The sequence below is a fragment of the Tenrec ecaudatus genome, chromosome 18 (assembly GCF_050624435.1).
Source record: "Tenrec ecaudatus isolate mTenEca1 chromosome 18, mTenEca1.hap1, whole genome shotgun sequence".
Classification (NCBI taxonomy): domain Eukaryota; kingdom Metazoa; phylum Chordata; class Mammalia; order Afrosoricida; family Tenrecidae; genus Tenrec; species Tenrec ecaudatus.
Window position 1 is genome coordinate 49,084,968 of NC_134547.1, and position 27,977 is coordinate 49,112,944.

Consider the following 27,977-nt stretch of genomic DNA (forward strand, 5'->3'; position numbering starts at 1 on the left):
GTGGTTCAAAACCACCAGCTCCTCAGAGGGAGGAAGATGAAGTTTTCTTCTCCTGTAAAGTCCCATAGGAACAGTTCGATTCTGCCCTACGTAGTTGCTGTGAGTCAAAGTCAACCCCAGTGTTTATCTGGTTATTGGGGGAACAATAACAGTAGTGAGAGATGCACATCATCGTATAACCAACCATTTGAGATCAGAAGGACAGCATTGACCCGAGGACAAAGTTCAGAAGGGGGAGGACAGATGGAGGAATGGGAACAGGACACGCAGGGAGGAAGTGGAATAAATGAGGGCATTCTGGAACATTGCCATCAAGGACATGAAACAAAAAATGCATATGAATTGTTGAGTGGCAAACTGGTAGGCTCCTTAGACCTTTACTCAATTCTTAAAAAAATCTAAATAAATAAATAGAATTATTATTCTAGTCACCCTAAGAAAAAGCTTCAAATTAAACTATTCCAAAAGGAAAGAAAGACGTGCCTCCTGGCGTTCTCCTTACTGAAGCCAGGGTCAGGGTGGCCTCGGTCAGTGAAGCCATGGGAGCCAGAACCCAGTGGGGCTGCCTGGTGTTTGCATCTCACAGGTTGCACACCTTTGCTAGGAGGCACCCACCGCTTTTCCATTGCTTCCCATTTAGAGGGAGATCTTTGAATCTTCCTTCTCTGACAGGTGTCCACCTTACGCAGGTTCCGGCTTTTGCAGGTTCTCACTGCAGTTTGTTGTTGTTGCTGCTGTTGGGTGGTATCGCATCTATTTCAACTCATAGCAACTCCTTGGGACTGAAATAAATATCTACCTGAGTGAGGCCCTGATCCAATGTCAAGGGCATTTCCTTGGGGCATGGCCTACAGCACCTTTTACCTTACAAGAGATCATAAAGACCCACTACCACAACCAAGAGCCAGGAGCAGAGTACATCATTTTGACTTGGGCTTCCTGCACTGTGCAGCTCCCACATCCTGGGGAACGCCAAACCAAACCCACTGCCGGCGAGTGGATTCCACACACAGCGAACCTATAAGACAGGGTAAAACTGCCCGCTGGGGTTTTTTCTAAGACTTTAACTCTTTATGGGAATAAAAAGCCTTGGGAGAAAGATGGCTTTGAACCACTGACCTATCTGTAATAAGCCCAACATGTACCCCACCATGCCAGGATTAATGTCGGAGCTCACGGAGCCCTCTGAAGAATGCTGGGCCCAGAGATGCTGCAAAGAGCCAAGGCCTTCCTCCGAACAGAGAAAGCCTCCCCACAGAGCCAGCACCTGGAACTTGGATTTCAAGCCTCCTAAGTGATGAGGAAATAAATGTATGTTTATGAATATGTGTGTGTTAGTATACTTACTACAGTTCCTCGCTTTGCCCACGGAAAGGACCTGGAAGCACTGACATTCCGGTAGCACTGAGCACCGCTAGGACCCAAATCATGGTTTCTAAACGGGAAGCTCCAATAAAAGGAATCAAGTCCTTGAAGAAGGGCTGAATCCCAGGGTTGAAGCTGAGACAAATCCAAGGTGAATTGAGAACATCTTAAGAAAGTACTCAAAGCCTTAGAAAGCACTCAGAAATGGCGACTGTTGAAAAGGGACAAGAGCCACGTCCAGAGACTTCCAATGGCCAAAGCTGAACAAGGATAAAAGTAACGATGGCAGTGGATTATAACTCATCAAATAAAATAAATGCCCGCGTGTCCATCCTGAGAGGCAGACAGATGACCAAGTAACTAAGCGAGGGTGACAGGCAGCCCTTTCCTGCAAGCTCCAATTAATAACCGTCGAAAGAATGAGAGCAGTTTAGGACCCTCAGGAGGCAAACCCCACAGTAATGATCGTGGGCAAGCATCACCAACAGTTGCTAAGATTAGCAGGCGCAAGTCTGATGAGAAGCAGGAGGTTTGCATCATTTCCAAGTGTCTTTCCCGCAGGATAGGTATAAGTACACAGGAGGGTGGGGCGGTGGGCGGACATAGTAACCTTACAGTGAATAAACCTGGCCTTCATCACGTCAATCAAGCAACTGAGATGAAGCTCACCAGCAATGAGAAAGTTTGACATATCTTCAGATACGGTGTCCCCAGAAGTGTGCAAATCATCTCGATGGGTTTCTTCCCCAAAAGGCACCAAACCCGAAACCCAACTCACTGCCATGGAGTGGATTCCAACTGACAGTGACCTTGGAGGACAGGGCAGAGATGTCTCTGTAGGTGTGCCAGACTGTAACTCTTTAGGGGAATAAAAAACCTCAGCTTGCTTCAGAGAAGTGGCTGGTGGGTTTGAACTCCTGACTTGTGATTTGTAACCCTAGCACATAACCATTATGCCACCAGGGCGCCAAACACCACCCCCCAATAAAAAGCACAGCCTCAGCATCAGTCTAACCATGAGAAAGCAACAGGCCCACCCAAGTTGCAGGCTATTGTCTCGTGGGACAGGTCTCCTCCCAGGTGGGCTCACCGGTCCCTGTAGAGCAGTGCTGCTCTGTACCACAGAGGGTCACAGCAAGGGGGAATCAGGTCAATGGCAGGGACTTTGGAGTGGGGTGGGGGTTACCCTTCCAAAATGTCAAGGTCACCAAAGACCATGATGAGGAGCAGATTGGAGGAGGCTTCAGGAGTCTAATAAAGAAATGTTCGGTAGGATCTTGGAGCTATAGAAGTGCATTCTTGGGGAAATGGTGACAGGCATGTGGGAGTCTGTGGGTGAACAACGCGCATGTCCTGGTTTCGATGCCCTGGCTCTGCAGCACGATAACAGGGAGTGCCAGGGGAAGAGTCCCTCTTCAAACACTGCCATTGAGTCAGTGCCAACTCACAGCGTCCTTAGAGGACAGGCTTTCTACTCACAGGGGCAGTCGGTCCTCCTCTGTTCTATAGGGTCACTGTGAGTTGGCACTGACTGGATGGCAGTGGATTCATTACTAAGCTTCCAGCCTAGGAAACCCTCTAGGAGAGGTCTACTCTGCCCTGGAGGATCACCGGGGTCCTGATGGACTCCACAGCACATACCAACTGTGATAAATGAAATAACGGTGTGGTAACGGCATCTTAGTTTGAATGGGAGGAACCCTCATGGTACAGTGGTTACTCCCCGGGCTGCGATCCGCAAGGTCGGCTATTTGAAACCACCAGCCGCTCCTCGGGAGAAAGACTGGGCTTTCTACTCCTGTCCACACTTACCGTCTCGGAAACCCACAGGGGTCACTATGAGTCAGCACTGACTCCCTGGCGGTGAGTTGGGTTTGTTTTCAGTTTGAATCAGAGTGCTGGGGGCACGGTGGCTAACGGGCCTCCCTGTTGACACAAAGTGACACAGAGCTCTGCAGTTGGGACTCCTGGCCAGCTGCTGGGCAGGAAAGACGGAGTCGGCTTCCATCAAGATGACAGAGTCAGGATGGAATGCACAACGGCAGGTTTGGTTTCCAGGCTTTTTAGGTTTAATTAAATTTGGCCTCAGTGTCATCATCTCCCCCTTTCACTCTCTTCCCTCTCAGCTATCAGCCCTGTTGCAATTGCCCTTGACTCATCTGAGGACTTTTCTCCTCCAATGTTCCTAAAAACATCTGGTGCGTCGCTTTTGCATCAACCGGATTGTTGATACTTCTTCGGGGAGATGTCTTTTTCTCTTAACTGCAGACTTCAGAATGCGCTCCCTCTGCTTGGGCACAACTGCCGTGTTGTAAGTAGTTGGGGGGAGATGCTCCGGGATGTGAGTGAACCATTGTTTGTTCAACGACAGGGCTTTCCTAAGTAGCAGGGAGGGAGAGGTAAGCAAGACCCTGGCCGGCAGTAATGAGATGCATCTGGGTCGACTGTTTCGGCAGAACCAATCCCTAATTTTCTGTGGCGTTCAAGGAACCGGCAGCTGCCTTGTGTGGAAATCACAAATTGACTTCCCTTACTCTTTTTAAATGTTTGTCTGAGCAACAGGGTATTCTAAGCGCTCATAGGAATGTTTATTCTGTCCATAGGCTTAAAAAAGGAGAACTATGCTTGTCATATTTACTGATTCATTTCATAAGACTTATAATACTTTTGATGAAATGATGCATGTTTATTCCGTTGTTTAGTACTCCATTAAATAAACATATAACAGAGTGAGAAAAGGTGCCAACCAACCAGAGGGTGACACGCTGTCCTTTGTTTGAGCTTCGAGCGACGCTCCAAATTCCCACGGGGTCTGATGAGTGCGTCAAGCAGTTCCCAAAAGTGTCCAAGGAGCTAAAAGTGCTGCCGACACAACAGCCGTGAGTTCCGCAGAAGCAGAAAGGGGTTTTCCAAAGGTGAACACAGTAGGTTCAAGAAGAGAAGTTGCCTGTTTCTAACCCAATGACTATTGTCGATTAACCTGCCTCTGAAGGAATGGGGTCCTACCCCACAGTGAAAAGATGCTGAAAGATAAATCACACCACCGAGGATGCGCAGCTAAAACCAAATAATATCGCAAGTGCGGACGCCAATCAAGAAGCAATATGGAAATACCTTAACTAGCAGTTTCATTGGTCTTTGTCAAGTATTATTTAATATTTTTCATGAATGTTTTAAAACTCTTTCTTATAATCTAGTTTAGTGTACTTCTCCCCACCCCACCCCCGCTGCCTATAACCTCTCGTTTTTGGTTTTTTGGATTTTTTTTTTAAAAAACCATTTTATTGGGGGCTCATACAACTCTTATCACAATCCACTCATGTATCCATGGTGTCAAGCACATGTGTACATTTGTTGCCATCATCATTCTCAAAACATTTGCTTTCTACTTGAGCCCTTGATATCAGCTCCTCATTTTCCCCTCCCCCAAAACCCTTGATAATTTATAAATTATTATTTGGTCATGTCGTACACTGTCCAACGTCTCCCTTCACCCACTTTTCTGTGGATCCTCTCTCTTGACATGCAAAATCTTCCCCTTAAAGTAAGGTGACCAGATTTTAACATTGGTAAAGCGAGACACCATTGATAAAACTCATATCCTGGTGAAATAGCCACATGGCAGCCGAAAACCATATACCCTGGCTTGTCGTGCATTCTTTTTCAAAAATCGGGACTTTTTAAAACCCCACGGGACACGGGAAAAACTGTTAAAAAGCGGGACGTCTGGTCACCTTACCTTAAAGGCTACCCTGTCATGTCTGCTGCCTCTGTTGTACCTCAGTGCTCTCTGAGGTGGGCCCTTCACCTAAGGACAATAGAGACCAAAGCTTCTTCAAACGGGGTGCGGGTGGGCGCAATCGAGCAGCCCTCAAGGGGGTTTTGAATGACAGCAACCAGAATCTAAATCTAACGTGGGGTGAATCTGTGACAGAACTCGTAATGTCGTGAATTCCAGCAGTACACTCTGGGTGGCATATTTCTCAGGCTCCAGCGGCCCAGAGGGGAAAGTTGGCTCCTTCCTGGTCTGGTCAGCCATCCTTGCAGTGAGCAGTCCGAAGGAAAGGGAGACTCTAGGCCTGGTGCCAGTGCCTCAGGCCAGAACGCCCATGGACAGGCTGGCATGCTCCAGCCTGCATGGTTTGACCTCCTGCTGCCTCCAGGGAAGGAGGGAGGGGAGGGGGCATGGAAGGAGAAGGGAAAGCACAAAGGGCCCTCTCTGGGGCTTTGCAGACCCCAAGCTCAGAGCGATGTGATCACTGCAAGCCCTGAACCCAGCTTCCTTTGTGGGAGGTTGACAATGACCCAGGGCGACCTCGAGTGTGGAGCACAGTGTGCCCTCCCAGGGGGGTGTCAAGGCTGCGAGGTCAGAAACAGATCGCAGACCTGCCTTTGAGCTCCCTCCGGGTGGGTTTATATCACCGTCCTTTCAGCTGGGAGCCTAGTGCCTAACAGTTTGCCAGGCCTGGGAATGCCTTTTCTTTTGCCTCACCTGCGAGTTTTTCTTTACTGACTGCTTTCCATCATCGTGTTCTTAGGAAGCCACTTCTCTGACACTTAGGATCTCCTAACAGTATCCAACCTGACCCCTTTGTCCCAGGGCCCCACCCTTGGAGCCTGGGCTATCTCCGGGTTTCATGGGCTTCCACAGAGCTGGTTCTCCAGGTCCCCCTCCCGACCAATCCCTGCATCCCAGACCATCTGGCCCTGCACTCCCCACCCTCAGCCTTTGTAATAGGCCCTCCTTGGGGACATGGTATCCACAGTGGTTTTTATAACAGGCCTGGCTGAGGGCGGGGACCCCCCAGCGCTGCCAAGGCACCTAATTGAGGTGGGCGTTGAGGAAGGCAGAAGCTAAAATCAGTCCTGTGGGGGGGGAGTTTTCCAAGGTGGGGGCCCCATTTTCAGATCCCCACTGGGGCGGAGGGGTGGGTGAGTGTGCACACATTGAAAGGGTGGGAGAGAGGAGAGGAGGCCTTGCTAAAAATACAGCTCATCCACATCTTGTTAGCTAGTTGTCTCGGAAACCACTGGAAACAGAGCTGGGAGGGGAGCCCAGGCCCTTGCCCCACTGCCTGCCTGCTGGGGCTGAGGACCCTGCTCCCCAAAGCCTCATTCCCCCATGAAGCCCCGTGTGGCCAGCAGCTCCTTGCCTATGCCTAGCACATGCGAACCCCAAAATAACCTTCAGCGGAGGTTCCCATGCTTTTAAGAAGCACTGTCTTTAAAATAGAGGAGCCCTGGAATTGATCGTGCAGCCCCTGAGAAGTAATCATTCGGTCCCCTGGTCCTTCTTAAAGGAGCCCTGGTGGGTTCTAACTGCAAGGTCAGAAGTTCAAAACCACCAGCTGATCCTCATGAAAAAGAGGCGGCTTCCAGCTTCTGTTCAGATGTACAGCCTCGGAGACCCACGGAGGGCAGTTCTGTTCCACTCTATAGGGTGGGGCTAAGTCAGAATTGACTCAATGGCAGTGAGGTTTTGTTTTGTTTTTCTTTTTCGGGTTGGTCTCTGTGAAAGGGTCTTTGGGAGGACAGACAGATTTCAAACAACACTAACTATGGTGGGGAGAAAAGCTTAAAGCTTGGCAGTTCTAACCCACCCAGCAGCCACGGAAGAAAGGCCTAGTGACCTTTTCCTGTAAAGCTGAAGGCCAAGAAAACCCTGCAGAATGAGTTCACTCTGTGACCCATGGGGTCACCATGAGTGGGGACCCACTCTGGCATCAGGTTTGGGGGACTTGGTGGTGGGAGAAGGGGGCTGGGTCTTGGAAAAACTTCAGAATCTGAGGCTTCCAGGAGGGAAGGCAGCCCAGAGGCAGCTGGGGGCTGCAAACTAACTGTACAGCAAACCTCCCACAGAAATGGGGGTCCACCCTGAGGTGCCCTGGTTGTCAGACAGCACCTGCACAGACTCCCCCATCCCAGGCTCTGCCTCTGGGAGAAGCCAGAGCAAAGGGACAATGAGGTAGGGGCGGGGGTTCTTCTGACCAACCCCCTTCTGCCTTTGGGGACAGAAGGGAAAGTGCGAGGGCTGACCCTTAGAAAGGATGGGGATAAAGCTGGGGAGGAGGGAGGGGAGGCAGGAAGAGAAGAGAGAGGTAGGGAACCCAGAAGCAGAAGGAACCGCAGGCAGAGTGTGGGCCTGGTGTCCGGCAGAACCTGCTAGAAGCTTGGCCCATCGGGGGTCCCTGTGCCCCTATAAGCTTGGGCTTCCTGCTTACTCGTCATCAGAGGGAAATAAAACAGCACAAGACGCAGTGAAAGGCATTCCACACATAAGGAATCCTTACTGATCTTCAACGGAAAGTGCAGGGTTGGTTGTTTTTTTTAACCTGATTACTTATTGCGCATGCTCAGTCTCAGTCCACCATCAAAAACTTAGCCCGCGAGATTCCTGGATGGTACAGGGTGGGGTGGAATGGGGGCTCTGCATACCAAGTTTTCGAAGTTGAGACGACGCTGTGTTTTTGTTTTCGAACGGCTTTATTTATTGTGACGGGGCACATTCCCATGTCGCTATTGGCCTGTAACTGACTGCACTAGTCTCCTGTAGTTGCCATGGAGACAGCAGAAACCTGCATCTCCTCTGATGTCCCCGAAGGAGAGCCAGGCCTGTCCTCTGCGTGCCTTGCCCTTTCCTGTTCCCCAGGGGCTCCTCCCAGTGCACATTTGCATCTAGATTCTGTCACTCTGTGACAGAAGGAACTGTGCTAAGACTTCTTGTCCCAGTTCCATCGACAGCAGAAAACAAATAAATAAAATAGAAAATCTCGTTTTAATGTGAATTTCTTGGACTTCTAGTGAGCTTGACAATTGCTTCTATGTATTACTCTCCAACGTCTATGGAAGCCCTGAGGACTCAGTGGTGGCTCAGCGATCGGAAACCACCAGCCCCACCGGCAGGGCAGGAGACAGGTGGCTTGCATGAAGAGTTGCCGCCCGGAAACTCACAGGGGGCAGTTCTGCCCTGTTCCGTAGGGGTGCTGTGATCAGCATCCACTCGATGCCAGTGGGTGTGGGTGCGGGAGTCCTGTGTGGAAGCTTTCAGGCAGCAGTGGGGCCAGTGCTGGGGCGCCGGGGCCCCAGAGGCCCTGCCTGGCTTCCGTGTGACCGAGATCACGTGGAGCGCCACAGCAAAAGGATCCAGCAAGCTGGGCTGCAGACTCGCAGGTTGGCAGTTCGACCTCACCAGCCCACTGGGGGAGGGGGGGTGAATAGAGAGAGAAAGAGAGAGCAGTCCACTTCTCAGCCCAAACTCACTGGCCTCGATTGGATAGGCCGGCGTAGAACTGCCGGGTTTTTGAAAGGGTCTCGGGTGGTTTTGAACTGCTGGCTCTGCAGCTAGCAGCCCAACGCGGAACCAGGGCGCCACCACCAGAGCTCTGCTGCGCCGCCCTGCCCTGCCCCGCCCCCAAGGGTTGCAGTGCGTCTCAATCGTGCGTTGCTTTTCTCTCTTTTTGGAAGAGCAAATGGTAGAATGGCAAGCCCCCCACCCTCCACCCCCCCCCAGGCGCGCCTGCTGGTCTTGGGGGCCTTTGGAGCCCCGGACCTCCCCTCCCCCGCATGATGCGGCCAGCGGCGAACATCAATGGGGTGCCCAGTGCCGCCCCCGCCGCCGCAGACCCCAACCCTCTCCCTCGCTGTCACCCCCAGGGCTGCTGCTCCACGACCTGAGCATGGCGGGACTGCAGGAGCTGCGATTCCCGGAGGAGAAGCCGCTTCTCCGCGGTCAGGACGCCACCGAGCTGGTGAGTGGCTGCCGCGCGGGCCTGGCGCCGAGATCGCCACCTGGTGTCCAGGGAGGAACCCGCGTCTTTCCGCAGTCTGGGTGGGAGCTGGCAAGAGCTGGCTACCAGGCTCAGAAGGGCATCTGCCTTGGCAAAGGCCACACCCATAGCAGGGAAGGAGGCGTTTCTGGGTGGCCTACAGCCCCGGGCAGAAAGCGGGAAGGCAATCTGTGCTTTGGCTTTTCCTTACAAGCCAGAGGCCTAGTGTTAGTTACCACCAGGAGCTGAGACTGAGACACTCGGGGTTACTAAGTTACCCCAAAGCCCCCTCCCTCTGGGGACCAGGTGCTAGATTCCAGAGCTCCACCCTTTGGAGTTGTGCTGTTTCTAGTGCCAAGGATTCTGGGTGTCAGGCTCCCAGCTCACGGTGTGGTTCTGTCTGCTCCTGACTTAACCAGGCCCTGTAATCTTCAGGAAGCTCACCTCTGCCCTCCCCACTCCCCCCTACCCAGGCTCTCCTAGCCTCCTCCATGGCGCCCCAAGCAACAAGTATCGGGGTCTGAGCAGCAAGCCAAGCTTCCCAGACATCCAGACACCATAGGCCAGCAGTCCTGTGCCCAAGAAGGGCACATCTCAATTTTAAGGCAGAACCTTGGAGTAACTTACAAGTCCCAACAACCAGAACATAGCCACTCCCAGAAGGGGTCTGGGCCCTTTGTCCTCCTTCCACTCCATCCCAGACCCTGGGTGTTCCCAGAGCCTCTTCACTGTGCCCTTGCTTCGGCGCCTGTGCCACACAGCCCTCTCACACACAGTTACAGCCACGGCCTTCCAGGGCCTGGAATCCGCACTTCCCTGTGAGTGCGCGCGCACATGCACACACGTACACTCACACGCTCCACACACTGGTCCTCTGCTCTCCCTCCTCCCTGGCCGGCTGCTCCTTGACCATGGCCATCCTCTTCCCAGGATGGAATGTTCCAGTATGGAAATGTGCAGGGCTGGACCCTCATTTTATTCAGACCACTGCGCAAAGCCCCCTTCCTCACTGTCCCAGGCTCCTGGAAGTGGCGCTTGCCTCCGGGCCCTGTCCCCCCTTCCGCACAGAAGGCTCTCAGTAAAGAGTGGAGTGGGCTGGGTGGAAGCCACGGGCTTGTGATCAGTTCAAAAGAAAGATCCTTTTCCTGACCTTTTGCCTACCACCTGTCTTCTGAGGCGAGTGAGCAGACCCCAGAGCTAGCATGAGCGGCGATGGCAGGCTTTGGGGAACCCTGGCATTCCATCAATCTTCCCTGTGGTTCTGACCAGGCCCTGTGGGACACAGGACACCTTGTCCTGTGCACTCCAAGAAATCACCCCGCCAGGGTCGCCCCACCCCCTGTTGCTTCTCACTCCTTGACTCTGGGACTCCACCCACCATCCCCTGGCAGTACCAGCTTCTTTCTTCTGGCTGAGCTCAAACTTCATCCACCTGTAGCCAAAGCCAGTGTCCCGCTCTCCCCCAGCACCCTCCCCCTGAGGGTCTGCATCTCCTCCCCTACTGGAGCCTCCAAATCCTGGGGTCAGTTTCTCTTCTCTACGCAGTCAGCACACACCTCGTGTGTGGACCTCATCACATGCACCTTTAAATGCCACCCGTGTGTTGACTGGCCTGCCCTGACTCTGGGAACAGCTCTCTGCATTCCCAGTGTTTGCTGGTGTCGGTGACGGGCTGGCACAGGCCTGTGGCCTCTGCTTGCTCCTTCTAGAGCTCCCCACCAGACCTGTCCCCTGCACATGTCTCTCTTCCCAAGTTGCCACCAGATGCAGATCCTTGGAGCAGATCCTTCTTTGTGATCACCCCATCCTTGAGGTCACTTCAGACTTTCCTGCCTTTGAAGACACAAATGGCAGGAACCCCAGGGCTCTGTAGGGAGCCTCTCCCCCTGCATGTGGGTCCCCTCCGCCTCACACAGCTCCTCAGCTGTGTGAAGCCCCCCACCCTACCCCCTTCACACACACACTTTATCCCATACGCTCACTCAGCCCCTCCTGTGGTGTCTCTGTGTTGTGGTTCACAATCCCACGGCCCCCCTCTCATCTCCTGGGTTCCCCAGCACCCTGGGAGCACAAAGCACACCCTGCCATTATTTCTTTGTCTGGGTGTGTTTTTAACAAAACTGCCTCCTCCCAACTCCACGGAGATAATTGCTCCTTTAGGGTCATGAATGTAAAAGTCTCCCCGGGCTCCTGGCCAGGGCCCCTCCCCGCCATCGTGGAAGTCTTCCATCAGTAAGTAAGCAGCCCCCACGTCCCTTCAGCTGAGTGCACAGCCTGAACTCAGCGATGGCCCCGCTCCTCAGAGCGTCTACTTCTCAGGCGATGGCCCCTCAGACCTGCTCGCTCTGAGAGCACAGAGAGGAAGCTGAAGCCTGGACAGGCCTGGGGCCAGAGGTCCCAGGCTCACGAGCCTCACCCTTCTGCCCTGTTAAATGAAATGTCCGCATGTTACCCTGAGAAGCAAAACCACCGTGAAAGCTCTGTGGTGGCATAGCAGGTTAAGCATAGCTTGAAACCAGCTGCTCCTTCAGAGAAAGACGGGGCTTCCCCACCCCCCTCCCATTGTAAAGGGTGACCGTCCCGGAACCCCGCGGGGGCAGTTCTCCCATCTTCAGGGGTCACAATGAGTCAGCAGCATCTCCGCGGCAGGGCGTTTGGACAGTCAAGACCTGGTGTTAATGGTCTCTCCCATCTGGATAAGACGTCTTTGTCTTGTCCTTGCCCTATTTAAGACTTGATAAATAATCATAATAATTAAGATTGACCTTTTATGCACACACACGCACACACAATCAGCGTGAGCAGCTCCTGGCTCTGTCTTCCAAGGACACAATGCCTCCGGGCTTGCCCTTGGTAAGCCCCCATGCTCGTGTTGACTTAGACTCAGTGAAATCGAGCTCCAGCAGGTCGATCCTGGCGCACAGCGAACCCAGAGAACAGAGTAAGATGGGTGGGTTTGGATTCTGACCTTGCGGACGCAGCCCAATCCATGATCCCCCGAGGGCTCCTGTGAAAGAGACCGGGGGATTCAGTGATCAGTTTCTTAGGGACGCAGAGGGTCAGCGCTTGGCTGCAAACCCCAAAGTTGGCCGTTCTAATCCACTGAACCACCTCGGGGAGGATGACAGCCGAGAAAACCCTGTGTGGGCAGAGGGTTCTACTGTCTGTGAGGTTGTGACGAGAGGAAATTGACTCCCTGGCCCCACCACCCTTGGGGACAGCTCGTGCAGAGAACGGGCTGTGTGCACTGGAGCTCTGTGGCCCCCAGGCCAGGGGGCTGACTGTCCCCTCTGTCTGCCTACTCCTCAGGACAACTCGGATGCCTTCCTCGTGGCTGTGGACACAGACTGGAAGGTAGGTCATTCAGCCTCCTGAGATGTGGAACCCAAGCGGACCAGCTGCCTGCCCCACCTGCCATGGTCCCCTGACACCCTCTGTGCTCCCACCCAGCTTCCAGGACCTTCCCTACTCAAAGTCCCTGGGGAGACATGTCCATCCAAGGCTGTCTAACTGGCCCTTCCTTCTGAAATAGGACCTGGGGGATGGGGATGGGGATGGAGAAGGGAGTGAGGATGCTGTCATCTGAATCAGCATTTTCCACCAATGAAAGCCTGGTTGATGCTCAGAAATAGCTCCTGTCTCCATGGAAGCCGTTGCCTGGACAACCATGTCCTCCTTCGTTGGATGCCAGCATCTCTGTGAAAACCGAGTTGCTCTTTGTTTTCATTCTTCCCTGTGATGCTCTGGCTCCGAGCCCTGCCACGTGTCCCCTCTCTCTCCACATGGCTCTGACCATGTCCGGCAGCTGTCCGTGGGGCGATGCACCCTGGAAGTCAGAACCACGGAGCAACACAGGCCCTTCTGGGGCCTTCCTCGTGGCCTGGTGGAACTAACCTCCAGCTAGTGCCTGAGGCGCAACCTGACCTCAATGTGGGCCACTTACCAAGCCCCGTGATGGCACTGGCCTCGTGGTCTGGATGACGCGGCAAGTGGGGTGTCCTCTGCCCCTCCCCGAGGCCAGCAGCTCTGCAGTGAGAATAGGCCTCTGCGTCGGACCTTGGTCACGCGCCCCTTCAAGGACGCGAGTGGAGCCTTCAGGGGAGACAAGTATGCACATGCTTGGGTCCCTGGAATAACCATGTCCACGCAGATGCAGGAAGGGGATGGTCCCAAGGGGGAGGAGGGATGGGTGAGACAAGAGCAAGACATTGGAGGCAAGTAGGCCATGGAGGTGGGTAATGGTCCTGGCATGGGTCCCACTTCCAGGAGTTTTTTAAGCAGGCTGTCCTGCCAGCCACACACATAAACATTTGCTGCACGGTGGTGTTTCAGGTGCATGGGGAGAGGCCCATGCTGCACCCCTGCCTTCGGGGGTTCAGGCTTATAGAGGAGCCCCATGCTGTACCCCTGCATGCTGGGGCTGCTGCTTCCAAGCCTTCCTCTCTGCCCTCTAAAGAGCAGACTGCATTCAAACCCGGTGCATGCCCACGGCCAGGCCAGTTCCTGGGACCACCTCCCCCAACTCCCACCCCACGCTGGCAAAGCACAGCCTGTGCAAGCACCTTCCTGCTGTCTGCACCCAGTGTCCCTTTCCCTCTCCTGAAAAGCAGCCATGAGTTTGGCAGGTCTCCAGGCTAAGTTCTGGCAGGGAGGGCCTTTACCTCTTTTTTTGGGGGGGCGGGTAGATAGTCATTGCCTTTTACCCCAGTGGGCCCAGACAAGGACGTGACAGAGGGACATTCCAGAGCCTGAGTCTCGCAGACCCACTCTGATGATCCCTGGCCACATGACACTGAGGACACGTCAGCCCACCCACCTCTGTGCAGTAGAGGAGCTCAGAGCCCAGGGCTGAGTCTGCAGGGTGGAGGTGCTGCCGCCAGCTGGGCACTTGGCAGCTGGCTGTGGCTACTGAGCCAAGGAGTGCGGCTGGCTCTGGGCTGAGGAGCCACACGCCAGCCGGCCTCCCTCAGCCTCCTTTGGCTGTCTGTAAAATGGACATTACACGGATAAGTTAAGGTTGCATTAGTAGCTCAGTGAGTCCTTCTGATTGGCTGCTCTCAGTCATGAGGTCTCTATCCCAAGTACAGAGGTGCTGGGGCAACCCCATGGCCCCCTCTCTGTGCCCCAAAGTCCCCATCTGTCTATGGTAGTCCTTTCTCACAGGTCTCTGACACTTGTCTTAGCCTTGCATCCACCTCTGCCCAGAGCTCTGCTCTTTCTCTCATCGGCAGACGTGGAGGCTCAGAGAGGTTGAGTGACTTCTCCCAAGGTCACACAGCAAAGCAATGGCAGAGCTCTGCTGGAATCTGGATCCAGCTGCCTCTGCAGCCCTGACTGTAAACACCATGCGGAGGGGGTTGGAACCGGAGCCACCCTCCTGTGACCACACCACCTCCAGGGAAGAGGCCACAGACTGGAGAGACTCCCAAATGCCCCATTGCTCACCTGCCAGGGAATGGGCAGAGCCTGGGGGCGGGGTGGCAGGGTGGGGGCTGGGGGGCACTGACAGGTCTTTTCATCCTCATAGCACCTTCTTTTACAGTTGGTTAGAAACTTTCACAAGATCACCCACTGAGAGGTTGGGGAGCTGGGACTGAAGCCCCAGGTTTGTGCTCCCTGAAGCCCGGGAGTGGACATGGGTGGGGGCCGCAGCGTGGAGTGGAGTGTGTGGTGTCAGAGGGCAGGTCAGCACCCGCAGAGGTCAGGGGTTGGAGTGCCCCTAGGTCTATGGGGACTGGAGGAAGCAGGGGCTTGCTGACTGAAAGCTTTACTCTCCCAGGCTCATCACAGTCCTGACAGCCCCCTTCGCCCTCCTCTGGGGGAGGATTTGTTGGAAAGGGCTGAGGACATGTCTTTGCAGCTCCCACCCCCCAGGTGTCTGAGGTGGCTGCAGGGAACAGAGTCACTGTACCCACTCCCCATCCCCCTGGCAACCTGGGGGGGAGCCCAGGACCAGGGTCTCTGGGAGAAGGCAGTGATGGGGAAGGTGCAGAGCCAACCTCTTTGCCAGTGTGCAGACTGGCTGTCAGCACGACTGGGGCTCAGGGCTGCCCCAGCGAGACAGAATGGGGGCAGCACTCACCTGTCACTCAGCCCAGGCTCACCTCCTTGGCCCATTTCCTCTCCTCCCCTGCCTGCTGCTGCCCACTCAATCCTGTTTGATCACCCCATCCCACAGGCCTCTGACCTGCTCAGAGCCTGAGGGGACCCCTGCAGCCTGCTCCCCAGGAGCCTGCACCCAAGCCCATGGCCCCAAGAAAAGTGGGTCTGTGAAACACCAGGCTGCCTCCTGCTCCCTCTTCCTGCCTGCAGCTGAGTGGGGGTGCCCATGTGACTAGGGCTCATCAGACAGCTGGGGGCTACCTGTCCTCCGAGCAGGCCAGGCGGGCAGGCACCGGGCATATGTGGTCAGAGGGCAAGCAGCCCTAGAGGAGGAGCCCTTGCCTGGAAGGGGACCCCTACCCGGGTGGTCGCTGCCCGCGACCCTTCCTCAGGAGGATTCTGGCTGGTCACTGCAGCTTGTGGGAGGGGGAGGGGGGGAAGGCCTCTGAGCAGCTCCTGAGTGCCTGATGCTGCGCTTAGGACACAGCCTTGTTGGGATGAGGGCCGGGGTGAGTGGGTGCCCTGCCCCGAGTTCCTGCACCCCATTGCAGCTCTGGGGGCGGGGGGTGGGGGAGGTGGCGGGAGCGATAACGGGATCTTGCAGGGAGGGCTGTGTTTTGCTGGGGCGGGAGCCGCCGCTGCGGAGCTGCGGGGATCGATGACCTCGCCAGCCAATTGGAGCCGGGCTTGTCTCCCAGCAGCCAATCTGGGAGCGGGGGCTCGGGGCGAGCAAGTGGCTGCTGCGGAGTCCCGCGGGGAGGAGGGGCCGGCGCGGCCCGGCCCGGATCCCAGTATAAATGTCCCGGCCGCGGGGCTTCCATCTCACAGCCGACCGTCTCCACCCTAGCTGTCCCTCTCTTGCCCTGACTCAAGCCTTTGTCCTTCCCGGTCGGTCGGTCCAGCGGGGCCGCCTCCGTCCGCAAGATGCCAGAGTGTTGGGACGGGGTGAGTGCGCTCGGAGCGGGCGGGAGGGAGCACTGGGCCCAGCCCCGCCGTGGGGGGCGCAGAGGCACCCTGGGGTGGGGGGAGGCTCCTGGTTCGCAGGACAGGTTGCCGGCAGCCAGGCCTGCGCAGAGGGCGGGTGCGGGGCCCGGGGCATCTCTGCGGAGACGGGGTGCGCTGCGACAGGGACTCTGCCGGGTGGCCCACTCGGACCACTGTGTGTCCCCCCACTGCCGTGTGACTTCCACCTAGTGTCCGCGCTGAGCCCCCAGGCGGGGGCTGCCTCCGGGGGCGTCTGCCTTCCTGCCGCTGTGTTGGGGGGCGGGAAACGGCGTCTGGGTGGCTGCACGGGAGCTGGCTTCGGGCGACAGGACGCCTCCGACTCCCAGGAGAGCGCGTGCGAAGCGCCTCTGTGCTCCCCAGGGCCTGGGGCGCCTGCCTTAAGGAGGCTGGGGAGGTCTCAGCGTGACCGCCTGCGACAATCGCCTGCCGGAGGGCAGGGGTTCCTGGTCGCGCCTTCTTCTGTGAGTGGGGCTGGGCAGCATCAGACCCGTTAGCCCGAATGGTCGTGGCGCCCGGTGGCTCTGCGAGCACCTGTCCCCATCCGCCCGCGGCCCCAGGTGCGCCAGACCTGGGCGGCTCACCAGCCAGGAGGGAGGAGGCAGGCAGGCACCCACCCGGCCTGCTGGTCCGCAGTGCCGAGATTGATCGCCCGCACCGAGGCGACGTCAGCGCCGCCCCAGCCCCTGAATTATGGATGCGGTCGCACGGACCTGCTCCCCAGCGCCGAGGGCTCTGCAGCCTCAAGGTCACGGGCGACAGGAGAGGGCTGGCCGAGGGGACGTCAGAGCCCCCTCCCTCGCTGCCGCAGTGACTCCAGCTGGCATCCACCTGGAGGCTGGGGGCGGGCTCTGACGTCACCCGGAGCCAATGGGAGCCCTCGGCCGCAGGATTTGGTGGGCTCGTGGCCCGTCAGGCTGCGGCTCGTGGGGCGCCCCGCCCTGGGCAGTGCCTCCCCAGTGACTGGGATGGTGGGTCGGAGCCCCAGCCACGCCGAAAGGGCGTCCCGGACTGGTGCCCACCCAGGCCTCAATCTTCAGGGAAGCTGAATGTTGGTGGGGTCAGCGGCCAGCCCGGCCGGCCGGACAGAGAGGAAGGCAGTAAAGGGGACGCACCAGCCTTGCCTGGGAGTGGGGGATGTGCGTGCACAGGAAAGGACAGTGGGCCTGCCTGAGCTGGCTGACTCGGGCTGAGCGCTGACCCTGCGCTGAGAACCGTGCTGCAGGGAAACGCATTGCAGCTGTGCAAAGTGGGGCGCCCCTCCCGCCTTCCAGAGCGCTGGGAAAGGGAGGGAGCTGCGGCAGGGACCCCCCACGGGGGCAGGTGGCTGTGGAGGGGCTGCCTGTACCCCTGACATACCCGTACCTGTGGGCCCAGAGGCTGGCACTTGGCAAGGCTCCCTCTAGGTTTGACCTTGGCAAGTCCTTTTCCAGCCTCAGTTTCCTTCTGTGCAGGTTGGGTACTCATAATGGGTGAAAGCGAAGAGTGTCTGGCATGTAGTCTTTGAGCCAGATCCTTGGTTTGCCAGGCTGTGGGAAAGTGGAGCTGAAGGAGGGAAGCCTGGTGGGCGTGGAGCTCCCCTGGAAGATCATGGGGAAGGGAACAAAGCCTCAAGATTGAAGTGCAGCTCCCTGCGGTGGCCTCTGGCCACTTGTCACTGTCTGGGGGAAAGACAGGCCTGAACAGGGGTCTTGGCCCTGAGAAGCTGGTGGTTGCCTGGGTCCCCTTTTCTGTCAGAGTCCCTGATTCATTCTCTTCATGGTCAAGGGCAGACCAAGGGCCCCCACTCAACACACCTACCCTGCCCACGCTAGGGCCCCAGACAGTCCAGAGAAAGCTACAGCTCTGGTACAGGGCAGGGCGGGCGGCTGAGGCATGGAGTGCCAGCCCTGGCTCAGGGTCCCAGCAAGCCCCAGGTCTCTGCGAGCCTGTTTCTCATCTGTCCAGAGGAAAGAGCTTGCCACCCGGCCCAGAGTTGGTGCTCCCTCCCTGCCACTTCCCTTCTGGCCTGGGCTCTAGCCATCCTCTGATTTGTACCCCAGATCCCCCCATGGTACAGGGCGGGCTTTTTACATTGCTCAGACCCACCCTCTTGGTATCTCTGATGGAGTGGCCCAGAGAGGCCATTTGTTGAGGGACCAGCCAGCCAGACATCTCCGCCAGGGCTCAGAGAGCCCTCTCCAAGGCTGGCCACTCTACAGAGTGTTAGTTCTCACAAGGTGCCTGCTCAAAGTCACACACACATGGCCAGGTCTTAAACCCATAGCATCTGGAACCAGGTCTGGGGGCCTGGGGGTGCCTGCTAGACTTGGCTGGCACGGAGCTGTTTGTCCAGGACTTGAGCTAGGGCTGGAATCCCTGGGTGGTGCCAACAGTTAACCCTTAACCCACTCAGCTACTAAGTGGACGGTGGGTGATTCACTCAGAAGCACCTGCGAAGAAAGGTCCAGCAGTCTTCCTCTGAAAAACCAGCCACAGGAAACCCTGTGCTGCCCAGTTCTACCCAGACACATGTGCAGTCGCCGTGACTTCACAGCCAGCGCTGTTCAGGCCATTCCCCTAGGGAGCAGGGAACACCACAGGGGTATGAGGTTCAGGCTGGGGTGCAGGGGTCGGTCAGAGGCTGTCTGAAGGCGCTGCAGCAAGAAGGAGAAAATGGGCCTCTGTGGGTCCCTGCGGGCTGAGGGCAGGGCAGGGCAGGCGGTTGGCTGTGCCAGGCGGGCAGGGTCCAGCCACACACATCAAGGCTGGGAAGGTCTGTTCTCCTGCTCAGTCCTCTAAGAGAGAGGGGTGGGGTACTTAGGGTGGTAAGAATGTTGGGGGGGTACCACAGACCTGACAGCACCTAGCCTTGTTCCCCAGGGGAGCCAGGAACGGGGGCTGCCCAGAGTGTCCAGCGCTGTCTGTCCCCTCCAGGAACATGACATCGAGACGCCTTACGGCCTTCTGCACGTGGTGATCCGTGGCTCCCCCAAGGGGAACCGCCCAGCCATCCTCACCTACCATGACGTAGGCCTCAACCGTAAGTGCCCTGAGCAGTGGGGCTCCCCGACTCCCCAGGGTCCACAGGTCCGCTCTTCGACCTCTGCGCATCCATCCATGTCCCGGGGGTCCCCTCTGCCCGCTCCGCTTGGCCGCTGCCACTGAGGAGTGTGTCTTTGCAGACAAACTGTGCTTCAGCACCTTCTTCGACTTTGAGGATATGCAGGAGATCACCAAGCACTTCGTGGTGTGCCACGTGGACGCCCCCGGGCAGCAGGTCGGGGCCTCGCAGTTTCCCCAGGGGTAGGTGCCCTAAGCCCCCCAGTCTTCCACAGCTCTGGGGCCCCAGCTGCCCCTGAGCCCTGACCTCCTGCTCTGCCCACAGGTACCAGTTCCCCTCCATGGAGCAGCTAGCTGCCATGTTGCCCAGTGTGGTGCAGCATTTTGGGTGAGTCCTGGGGGGAAGGGGACATGCAGGGCCGCTGCAGGGCCCCCCAGCGGGGCTGGGACATCTGTGGGGAATGGCTTGTCCAGCCCCAAATTGACCAGCCACACCCTCTTCCAGGTTCAAGTATGTGATTGGCATCGGCGTGGGGGCCGGAGCCTATGTGCTGGCCAAGTTTGCAGTAAGTGCCGTGTGTCTGCCGCCCTGCCCATGGCCTCCGCCATGATCTTCCTGCTCAATGCTCAATTGCTCTTCTCCTCAGCGCCCCTCCCCCCCACCGCCTTCACTTCCTTTTCATCTAGAAGAGTCCCTTCTTCTCTTTTCCTTCCAAGAAAAATTTACACATACACAGAGCTTAAAAAAAAGTACATTTTTCCATACGTGCTCTCAGAAGACTATGAACTATCACATCGGGCTTAACCCTTATTCCAGACCACACTTTCCATTCGCGATAGCTGTCTGATAAAATTGCCCAGTCACTCAACAAGGAATCCTGACCCCCTAGTCATTTTACCCCCAGATTACACTGTATTATGCTTGTGAGGCTTCGAGTCATATTTGAAAGACTGTATGCCAGGTAGGAGCCCACAAAGCTTCTCAAATCTGAAATCAAAGGCTTAACTTTAGGATTCGAAAACTGCTCTTTCATCAAAATAAATGACCAGGTATGGACGCTTTTTAGATGTTCGGAGGCCACCAAGGCTGACTGACACTGAACTGTTGCCTGAGACCACCTGCCCTGCCGCCTCCTCCACACTGAGCAATAGAAATGAGACAACAGACGCACTGCCATCCTGCCAGTGCCGGCTCATAGGGACCCGTGGGAGTTTCCGAGACTCTATAACTGTGGGAGTAGAAAGTCCGGCCTTTCTGCCGTGGAGCTGCTGGTGGTTTCAAACTGCCCACCATGCGATCGCAGCCCAACACATAACCACTTCACCACCAGGGCTCCTAAAATAAGTTTATCCTAACCCCAAACCCGCTGCCATCCAGTCGATTCCAACCCACAGTGGACCTACAGGACAGGGCAGAACTGCCTTACAGAAGTGCAAAGCCTCCTTTTTATCCTGCTTAAATATATATATATTTAAGATCTAGTTCTTTTTTAATAAGCCATTTTATTGGGGAGTCTTATCGCTCTTATAACAATCCATGCATCAACTGTATTGAGCACATTTGTACAAATGTTGCCAGCATCATTTTGAAAACATTCTCTTTCTACTTGAGCCCTTGGTATCATCTCTTTTCCCCTCCCTCCCCCACCCTCCTGCCCTTGTGAACCCTTGATAAATTATAAACTATTATCTTCATATCTTACACCCTTTGCTCTCTCCCTTCACCCACGTTTCTGTTGTTCCTGCCCCTGGGGGCTGGTGTTTCTATGTCGATCTCTTTCTATGGGGTCACACTAGCAGCGGCTGGACAGATCTGAAAGGAGCCTGGGGGCGGTGGGCTTGTTTAATGGGGAGAAAGGAGTGTGAGGGGGCTGCACATTTGGCGAAGGTCATCTGTGTCTGAACTGAGTCAGTGCTCTTGCTGCTATTGGTATTCTCCACCACAAACAGCCCACGGGGCCCTGGCCGTGCAAACCTTCAACACCTGACTTGGCCGGCCTACTCCCTGCCACCCTGAGAAATGGCCTGGCGCTGGTACACCACACAGTGTTATCATGGCCCTTAAACACAGGCAGTGACGCCGGAAATGTAGGCCTCGGCTCCAGCATCCCAGGAGCACTGACCCTCAGCATCCCCAGCTACTCTGACCCTCCCAGCCCCCTTGAGTGCCTCAGGGCCAGCTTCTCGACCCGTCTTCCGAGTGGGGAGCCGTGCCCCGGCCCCCAGGCCTGTTCCCTCTCCCCACAGCTCATCTTCCCCGACCTGGTGGAGGGGCTGGTGCTGATGAATATTGATCCCAACGGCAAAGGCTGGATTGACTGGGCTGCTACCAAGGTGAGCGTGCATGGCTGCAGCCGGTCCCCTGGGTCGCCCCCAGGATGGGCCTGGGAACGTGTGGGCAGGGCAGTCACACTGCCTTCCTTCCACCTCTGCCTGCAGCTCTCTGGCCTCACCAGCACTTTACCTGACACGGTGCTATCCCACCTCTTCAGCCAGGTAAGGGGGTCAGGCTGGAGATGGCAGCGGCATCTCAGGAACCGCGGGCTGGTGGGCAGCCGGTGTCTCCCTCTGGGCATGGATGGTTCACGGAGTCAGCTGAGTGCCTGGGGGTGGGACTAGGGCTGCTCTGGTCTGAGGCCGTACCCCTCTCTCTGTCTGCGCCCCTTTGTGCACCCCGCTACCCTGGGCCCAGGAGGAGCTGATGAACAACACCGAGCTGGTCCAGAGCTACCGGCAGCAGATCGGGAACGTGGTGAACCAGGCCAACCTGCAGCTTTTCTGGAACATGTACAACAGGTGTGCACAGTGGGGGTGGCAGCACCCTCCCACACACACAGTCACCCTAGGGGAGGTGGGTAGGCTTGACAACTCCCTGCTTTCCAATGAAAGGGCTTGCTCCTTGCCTGGGGTATCTTGTCTCACCAGCATCCCTCCCCACCCCCCACCCCCCATGCAGGGCTGTCCTGGGATGAGAATCCACAGAGAACCTGGGAGACCCAGCCCTGCCCTCCCACATGACTAAGAGAGGGAGGGTGCTGCCCCTCCCAATGAGGGCTCTGAGGGTGACAGAGGCAGGTGGATGCCCACCTGAGCTTGGGAGTTTGGGAAGAAGTCAGACTACAGGGAGCCCTGTGAGTCCGGGCCTGTGTCTCCCTGTGTGCAAAGCTGCTCACTGCTGATGAGCCCTGAGCAGGCTTGGTGGCTCTGGGATGTTGGGCCACAGAGCCGCTTCGGGGTGATGCTGTGTGGCAGAAAGCAGCAACCGTATCCTTCAGGGATGCCCTCAGCTGCCTGTTTCCCCCCACCCCCCACCCCCAGTCGCAGGGACCTGGACATTAACCGGCCTGGGACGGTGCCCAATGCCAAGACGCTCCGGTAAGTGTACCCTGGGCCCCTGCCAGCCCATCTGCCCAGCCTCGGCCAGACCCTACAGGCCTTCTTCTGTGTCCGCAGCTGCCCCGTGATGCTGGTGGTAGGGGATAACGCGCCTGCGGAGGACGGGGTGGTGAGTGTGGCTGTGCCCTGCGGAGAGGGGGTGGAGCCCAGGGCTCTTATCTCTGCTGTCGGGGTAGCCCTGGGGATAGGCACTGCCTGCACAGTGGCTTCTCATCCCATTTCCAGCAGTCTTGCCACCTGTCACCTCCTGGCGTCCCCTCCAGGCATGGAAATGGGGCTGTGGCAAAGCCAGGGCAGGACTACTCTGTCCGCCCCCCACCCCCCACCTCACCTTCTCTTCACTTCCCACCCACTGCCTGGGGGCGCTCTCTCCTCCAGCATTTGATTACTTCCCTGACATGAGCAGCTCGGGATCCTGTCTGTCCTGGGCACTTGTTTGGGGTCTGTGTTTCCTGCTGGGTTCTGGCAGCAGCTGCCTTCCTCCGTATAGAGGAAGCTAGAGATTGTGTGGGTGTGGGGGGTGTCCACCATGCCCAGGGCAGCCCCGAGCTGCACAGAAACTGGCCAGCCTCCCAAAGCTCAAGGAGAGGTAGGTAGAGCAGGGGAGTGGGTGCACTAGCCCCCCTGGTCCAGTCAGGGGCCTTTGAGTATCCTCCTGACCCTCAGCACCTGCCCTAGGTCACTTCCCCAAGAGCTGCCCTGGCCATCCTCCAAGCCAGCATGGGCTCTCGTAGCCATGGCACAGCCTGCGCCCACCGGAGCTGCTAACTAAGCTCCAGGGACTTGGCCTGTGATGGCATACCCCGCCTGGGGGCTGAACCCAGGTCTGCCTCTGTTAGCCCTTCTCACTGCCTCTGCGACTAGAAGCACCTTTGAAGCTGGTGGGCAGGAGCCTCCTCCCTCACGCCCCTCACTTGCTCGCTGTCCTCGCCCCCAGGTTGAATGCAACTCAAAGCTGGATCCCACCTCCACCACCTTCCTAAAGGTAAGGTTCTCCTGCCCTCTGCGGGGTGGGTTCTGCCCTGGGGCTTCCCGGAGCGGGACCGTGGGTCTGGCCGGGTGAGGGTGGGCAAGGTGTGGGGGCACCCCTGCTCGGCTAACTCTGCTCTCTGCTCGCTGCAGATGGCAGACTCCGGTGGACTCCCCCAGGTCACACAGGTGAGGCTCCCGCCCCTCCCCCCTACCATTCATACTAGCCTGGAGGTGGGGGGCAACCTCCAGTCTCCTCTGACCCCGGCAGTCAGTCAGAACGTGTCCCTGTCCCACTCCCTTGCAGCCTGGGAAGCTGACGGAGGCCTTCAAATACTTCCTGCAAGGCATGGGCTACAGTAAGTACACCCTCTCTCCAAAGGGGGTGCCTGGGGGCAGGGCTGACCCCCGCCACTTACCCATTTATGGCGGGCACACCTGATCCACTAGGTGCCCCACCTGCACGGTGTAGTGAACGTCCCATGCACCCTTGGGGAGACCTTAGGGCACTGATTGGACCCGTGGGGTGGGGGACCCTCTTCCCCCAGCCTTGGGGGACCAGAGGTCTTACAAATGGTGTCTTATGAGTATGAGACACACCACCCCCTCCTGTTGGGCTCTGGGACATGGCTGGGTCTATAGCACCTGAGACGGCCGGTGGTGCCCAGAGGCATCATGGGAGTGAGCTTGGAGTGGGAGAAGCAGGGAGGAGAGGTGGGGCCCTCTGGGTTTCAGAACTGCAGCCAGCCGGACCCGAGGTGGTCAGATCCAAAGATGGAGCTAAGGGAATTGGGCTCAGACTGCCTTGTGACCTCATCCCTACCTTCTACTTCCCAAGTTTCCCCCGTGCACGGACGAAGAGACTCCCAAGACTGCGAGTGCGCACGCATACACGTACACACACACACACACACACACACACACACACACACACACACAGCCCTCCCTGCTCGCCCTGAATGTGTTTTAGGGGAGCCTTTCCGGTACCCATCACCTTGCCCCTACTGGCCTCTCTCAACGTCACCACACCCGATGAGGGACTGACACCTTTAGTTTCTGGGAAGGCTCTGAGGGTCTCTGGAGGCCGAGCAGTAGGCAGCAGTGGGAGCGGCGGCCGAGGGTGTGCTGTACCTGGGAGGTGACAGGCCCAGCATAGTGAGGGCCCACTCCCAGGGCGCCCTCGGATCACACACATGGTCCCTTGCTGTGGTTCCCTCGGGAGCTGCTGCCTTGGTGGGTGGGCCAGAGCGGGCTCTCTGGGGCTCTGGCCCTGGCCCACTGCATTCTGCCCGCTCCTTCGTCTCGTCTCCAACTGGTCTCCACGCCTCCGTGAACCACTCTCTCTCCCGTGTCCGGCGTCACCCACGCCCACCTGTCTGGCTCTGTGTTCTCTCTTAGTTGCACATTTGAAGGACCGAAGGCTGAGTGGAGGAGCAGGTAGCCTTGTGGCCCTCGCACCCCACCCCTCCCCTCCGCCCCCGTGCATGGACCCCTTCGCCCGGCCGCCTCTGCAGTGCTGCAGGCAGGCCGCAGCTTGCCGTGGTTGGGACCCTTCTGTGTCCTGCTCGCTCCACTGCCCGAGGGGTTCCGGGTCCACCATGGGATCTGACCTGGCAGGGCTGGAGCCTGGCTGGGCTTTAGAGCGTTTTGCTTCTAGACTTCTGGGGCCTGGGCGTGTGGCTTCTGGAGCTGGTGAGTTGGAAGCTGAAGTCGCACTCTCAGTGAGTTTCTGAGAGTCTGAACTGTTGACGGGAGTAAACAATTGTCTTACTCCTGCGGAGCAGCTGGAGGTTTCAAACTGCTGACCTTTCGGATCGCAGCCCAGTGCATAACCACCGTGCCACAGCGCCCCCCCTTGGTTGAGTTCAGGGGGCTAGAGTGCGCTCCCTGCAGGTCTCCCTGATGAACCTGCAGATACGTTGTTTTAGGCCGTGGAGCCCCCACTCCTTGTACCCTTCCTTTGCAGTGCAGACCTGAGCCTCCCCACCCTCCTGCAACATCCTCTTGAGGCAAGCCACGTGGGGACACGCCACCTCCCTGCAGCTGCTCAGGGGACGGGCTGACTGCCACCCTGGCCTCTGCCTGGCCCTGTGGCCCCTCACTGGTGCTGACGCTGCATGCCTGGGCTTGGAGCAACTGGCAGAGGCCTGGCTTGGGGTGGGCCGGCCTCTGTCTCTGGAAGAGCAGGTTTCGCTGGTCGCTTTGCTTGCGTGTCTCCTTTTCCTACCTGCTGCTGCCCGGCCCCGTTGCCTGGCCCTCAAGCCTGCCCTGTCTCTGTCCTCAGTGCCCTCAGCCAGTATGACCCGCCTGGCCCGCTCCCGCACCGCCTCCCTCACCAGCGCCAGCTCAGTGGACGGCAGCCGCCCGCAGCCCTGCACCCACTCGGAGAGCAGCGAGGGCTTGGGCCAGGTCAACCACACCATGGAAGTGTCCTGCTAAAGCCCTGGGTCCGGTGAAGATGCCCACCTGCCCGCCCGCCCACCCGCATCGACCCGCCATCCCACTGCCACCCCTGCGCCTGCTCCTTCCCTTTAGTTTATCTTGGTGAGAGGGTGTAGGGGAGGAAACGGGTTACTTCTCTTTTGTTAAAAAAAAAATGATGGGGGGCCCTATGTTAAATGCTACAGCCAGATGGTAGTTCGAGGGACTTACTACTCCCCACCCCCAATTCACTTACCTTGACCCCTCTCAAGCACCCCCAGCAGCCCAGGCAGAGACAGACAGGGCCGCAGTACAGGGAGGGAGGAAGGCAGGAGTTTGAGTCCTTGTCTGGCCAGGATTGAAGGCAGTCTCTCAGATTCGGGAAAGGGCGTGTGGTAGCCATTTGGGCAAGAAAGATTGAGGGAAGGATGGAGATTGAGGGGCTGGGGGGAGAGCTCGGATGGCGAGAACATGGGGTCCATCTCACACACTGGCATGAGAGCCACGAGATAGTAGTGGGGAACCCCAGGGATCAAGGAACTTGTGGGTTCTGAAGGACCCCCCTTTCCCATCCCCTGCGCCAAGGACATCTCTTTGTTTTAGTATGTGACAATCATCTGAGCAATAGCCACAAGTGCGTGCACCTAGCACAGTTTTCTGGACCTGGCTGGCACTGTAGGACCAGGTGGTCACGGCTTTGGGACATAAGATTCTCTGCCCCAGGGGAACCCCACAGATGGGCCCTTCCATCCTGCCACCCTCAGATGCTGTCCCCAAGGAAGATGTTGGCCATTTCCATGGTGACCTAATTAGGCACTGAGGGTGAAGGCTGGATAGAATAGCTCTGGTGTCTTGTAGTGGGTGGCCAGAGACGGTGGGGGCTGTGAGTTCCCACAGGGCCCTTCCAGGCCCCAGTCCAGAGGAGGTGGCCTGTGGGGTTTCCAGGGAGACTTCTGGTTGACTGAGGCTAAATGTCTGTAGACATCACTAAGAAGGAGTGAGTTCATCCAGAGTTCATCGAGATGAACGGGGTCCACAGTCCCTCACCTTTTCCCATCTCAGTTCATTACAGTGGGCTGATTCTGGGGCTGTCCCTGCCCTGGCAAGGGAACCTCTGTCTCTGGGCCCCCCGGACCCCTTCCTGCCCTGGAGGCCCATAGCCGTGCCATGCACATCCCACCCACCCATCTTACCAGGTGGAGTCTCCTGGCTCAGAAACCAGGATGCAGTGGCCACAAACCCCAGACAAGCAAACGGGTCTGAGATGGCAATGAAAAGGGTAGGGGGTGTGGAGAGGGTTCCGAGGGCGACGTCACCCACATGGGCATGCTTCCTCTTTGCACATCGCCCACCCCCTTTGTAATCTTAAGCCATTACTAGACCGTGCCAGGGCCTGGCGGAGTGTTGGTCTGTCCCCTGTTCTAGTCACTGATGTGCTTCCCGAGACTATCGTACGTGACTGTGAGACGCTGGTAGAATTAATCCCTCTGACCATAGATAACGCTGCGAATCTTGGACTCTCCCCCCACCTTTTTTTAAGTTTGCTGTGTACTTTCAGATGAAATATCTATAAATATCTATACAGTACGTATATATATATGTATATTGGACCTTCTGTGTGTGTGTGTGGTTTTTTTCCCATTGGAGGTAGTCTCTGCTTTTTCGGGTCAAGTTGAAATTTTAGCGTTTTCCTCTCTGTACTCCGTGAAGAGCCTACATTTGTGAATTCTGGTGGCTGATGTCATGAGACTTTGAGGTGACAAAATGTGAAACAAATAAAAACAACCTTGTCAATGGAGAAGGATTTGACTGTGCTGAAAAGCTAATAGGCACTAAGAAGAATGTGAGTGTGGTGATGGGCATGTCCCGCACGAGAGAAGGATGGGACTGGCGCTTCACGGGGCAGGGGGCATG

The 27,977-nt window shown here is 57.1% G+C and overlaps 1 protein-coding gene across 7 annotated transcripts; it reads left to right on the forward strand.

Annotated features, from left to right (window-relative positions):
• Nucleotides 1-9,023: 9,023 nt before the first annotated feature.
• NDRG4 (NDRG family member 4) lies at nucleotides 9,024-27,854 on the forward strand. Of its 7 annotated transcripts, XM_075536586.1 has the most exons (16): nucleotides 9,024-9,113; nucleotides 12,441-12,485; nucleotides 19,152-19,257; nucleotides 19,400-19,520; nucleotides 19,603-19,665; nucleotides 19,783-19,843; nucleotides 21,525-21,611; nucleotides 21,717-21,773; nucleotides 21,970-22,073; nucleotides 22,596-22,652; nucleotides 22,731-22,782; nucleotides 23,611-23,658; nucleotides 23,796-23,831; nucleotides 23,950-24,001; nucleotides 25,041-25,079; nucleotides 25,927-27,854. In XM_075536586.1, the coding sequence occupies exons 1-16, from the start codon at nucleotides 9,042-9,044 to the stop codon at nucleotides 26,079-26,081; spliced, it is 1,155 nt and encodes a 384-aa protein (XP_075392701.1). In that variant the 5' UTR covers nucleotides 9,024-9,041; the 3' UTR covers nucleotides 26,082-27,854. The 7 variants fall into 7 exon arrangements, with proteins under 7 accessions (XP_075392701.1, XP_075392702.1, XP_075392707.1 ...); XM_075536587.1 differs by lacking the exon at nucleotides 25,041-25,079; XM_075536592.1 differs by lacking the exons at nucleotides 25,041-25,079; nucleotides 25,927-27,854 and adding an exon at nucleotides 25,609-25,846.
• The last annotated feature ends 123 nt before the right edge of the window (nucleotides 27,855-27,977 follow it).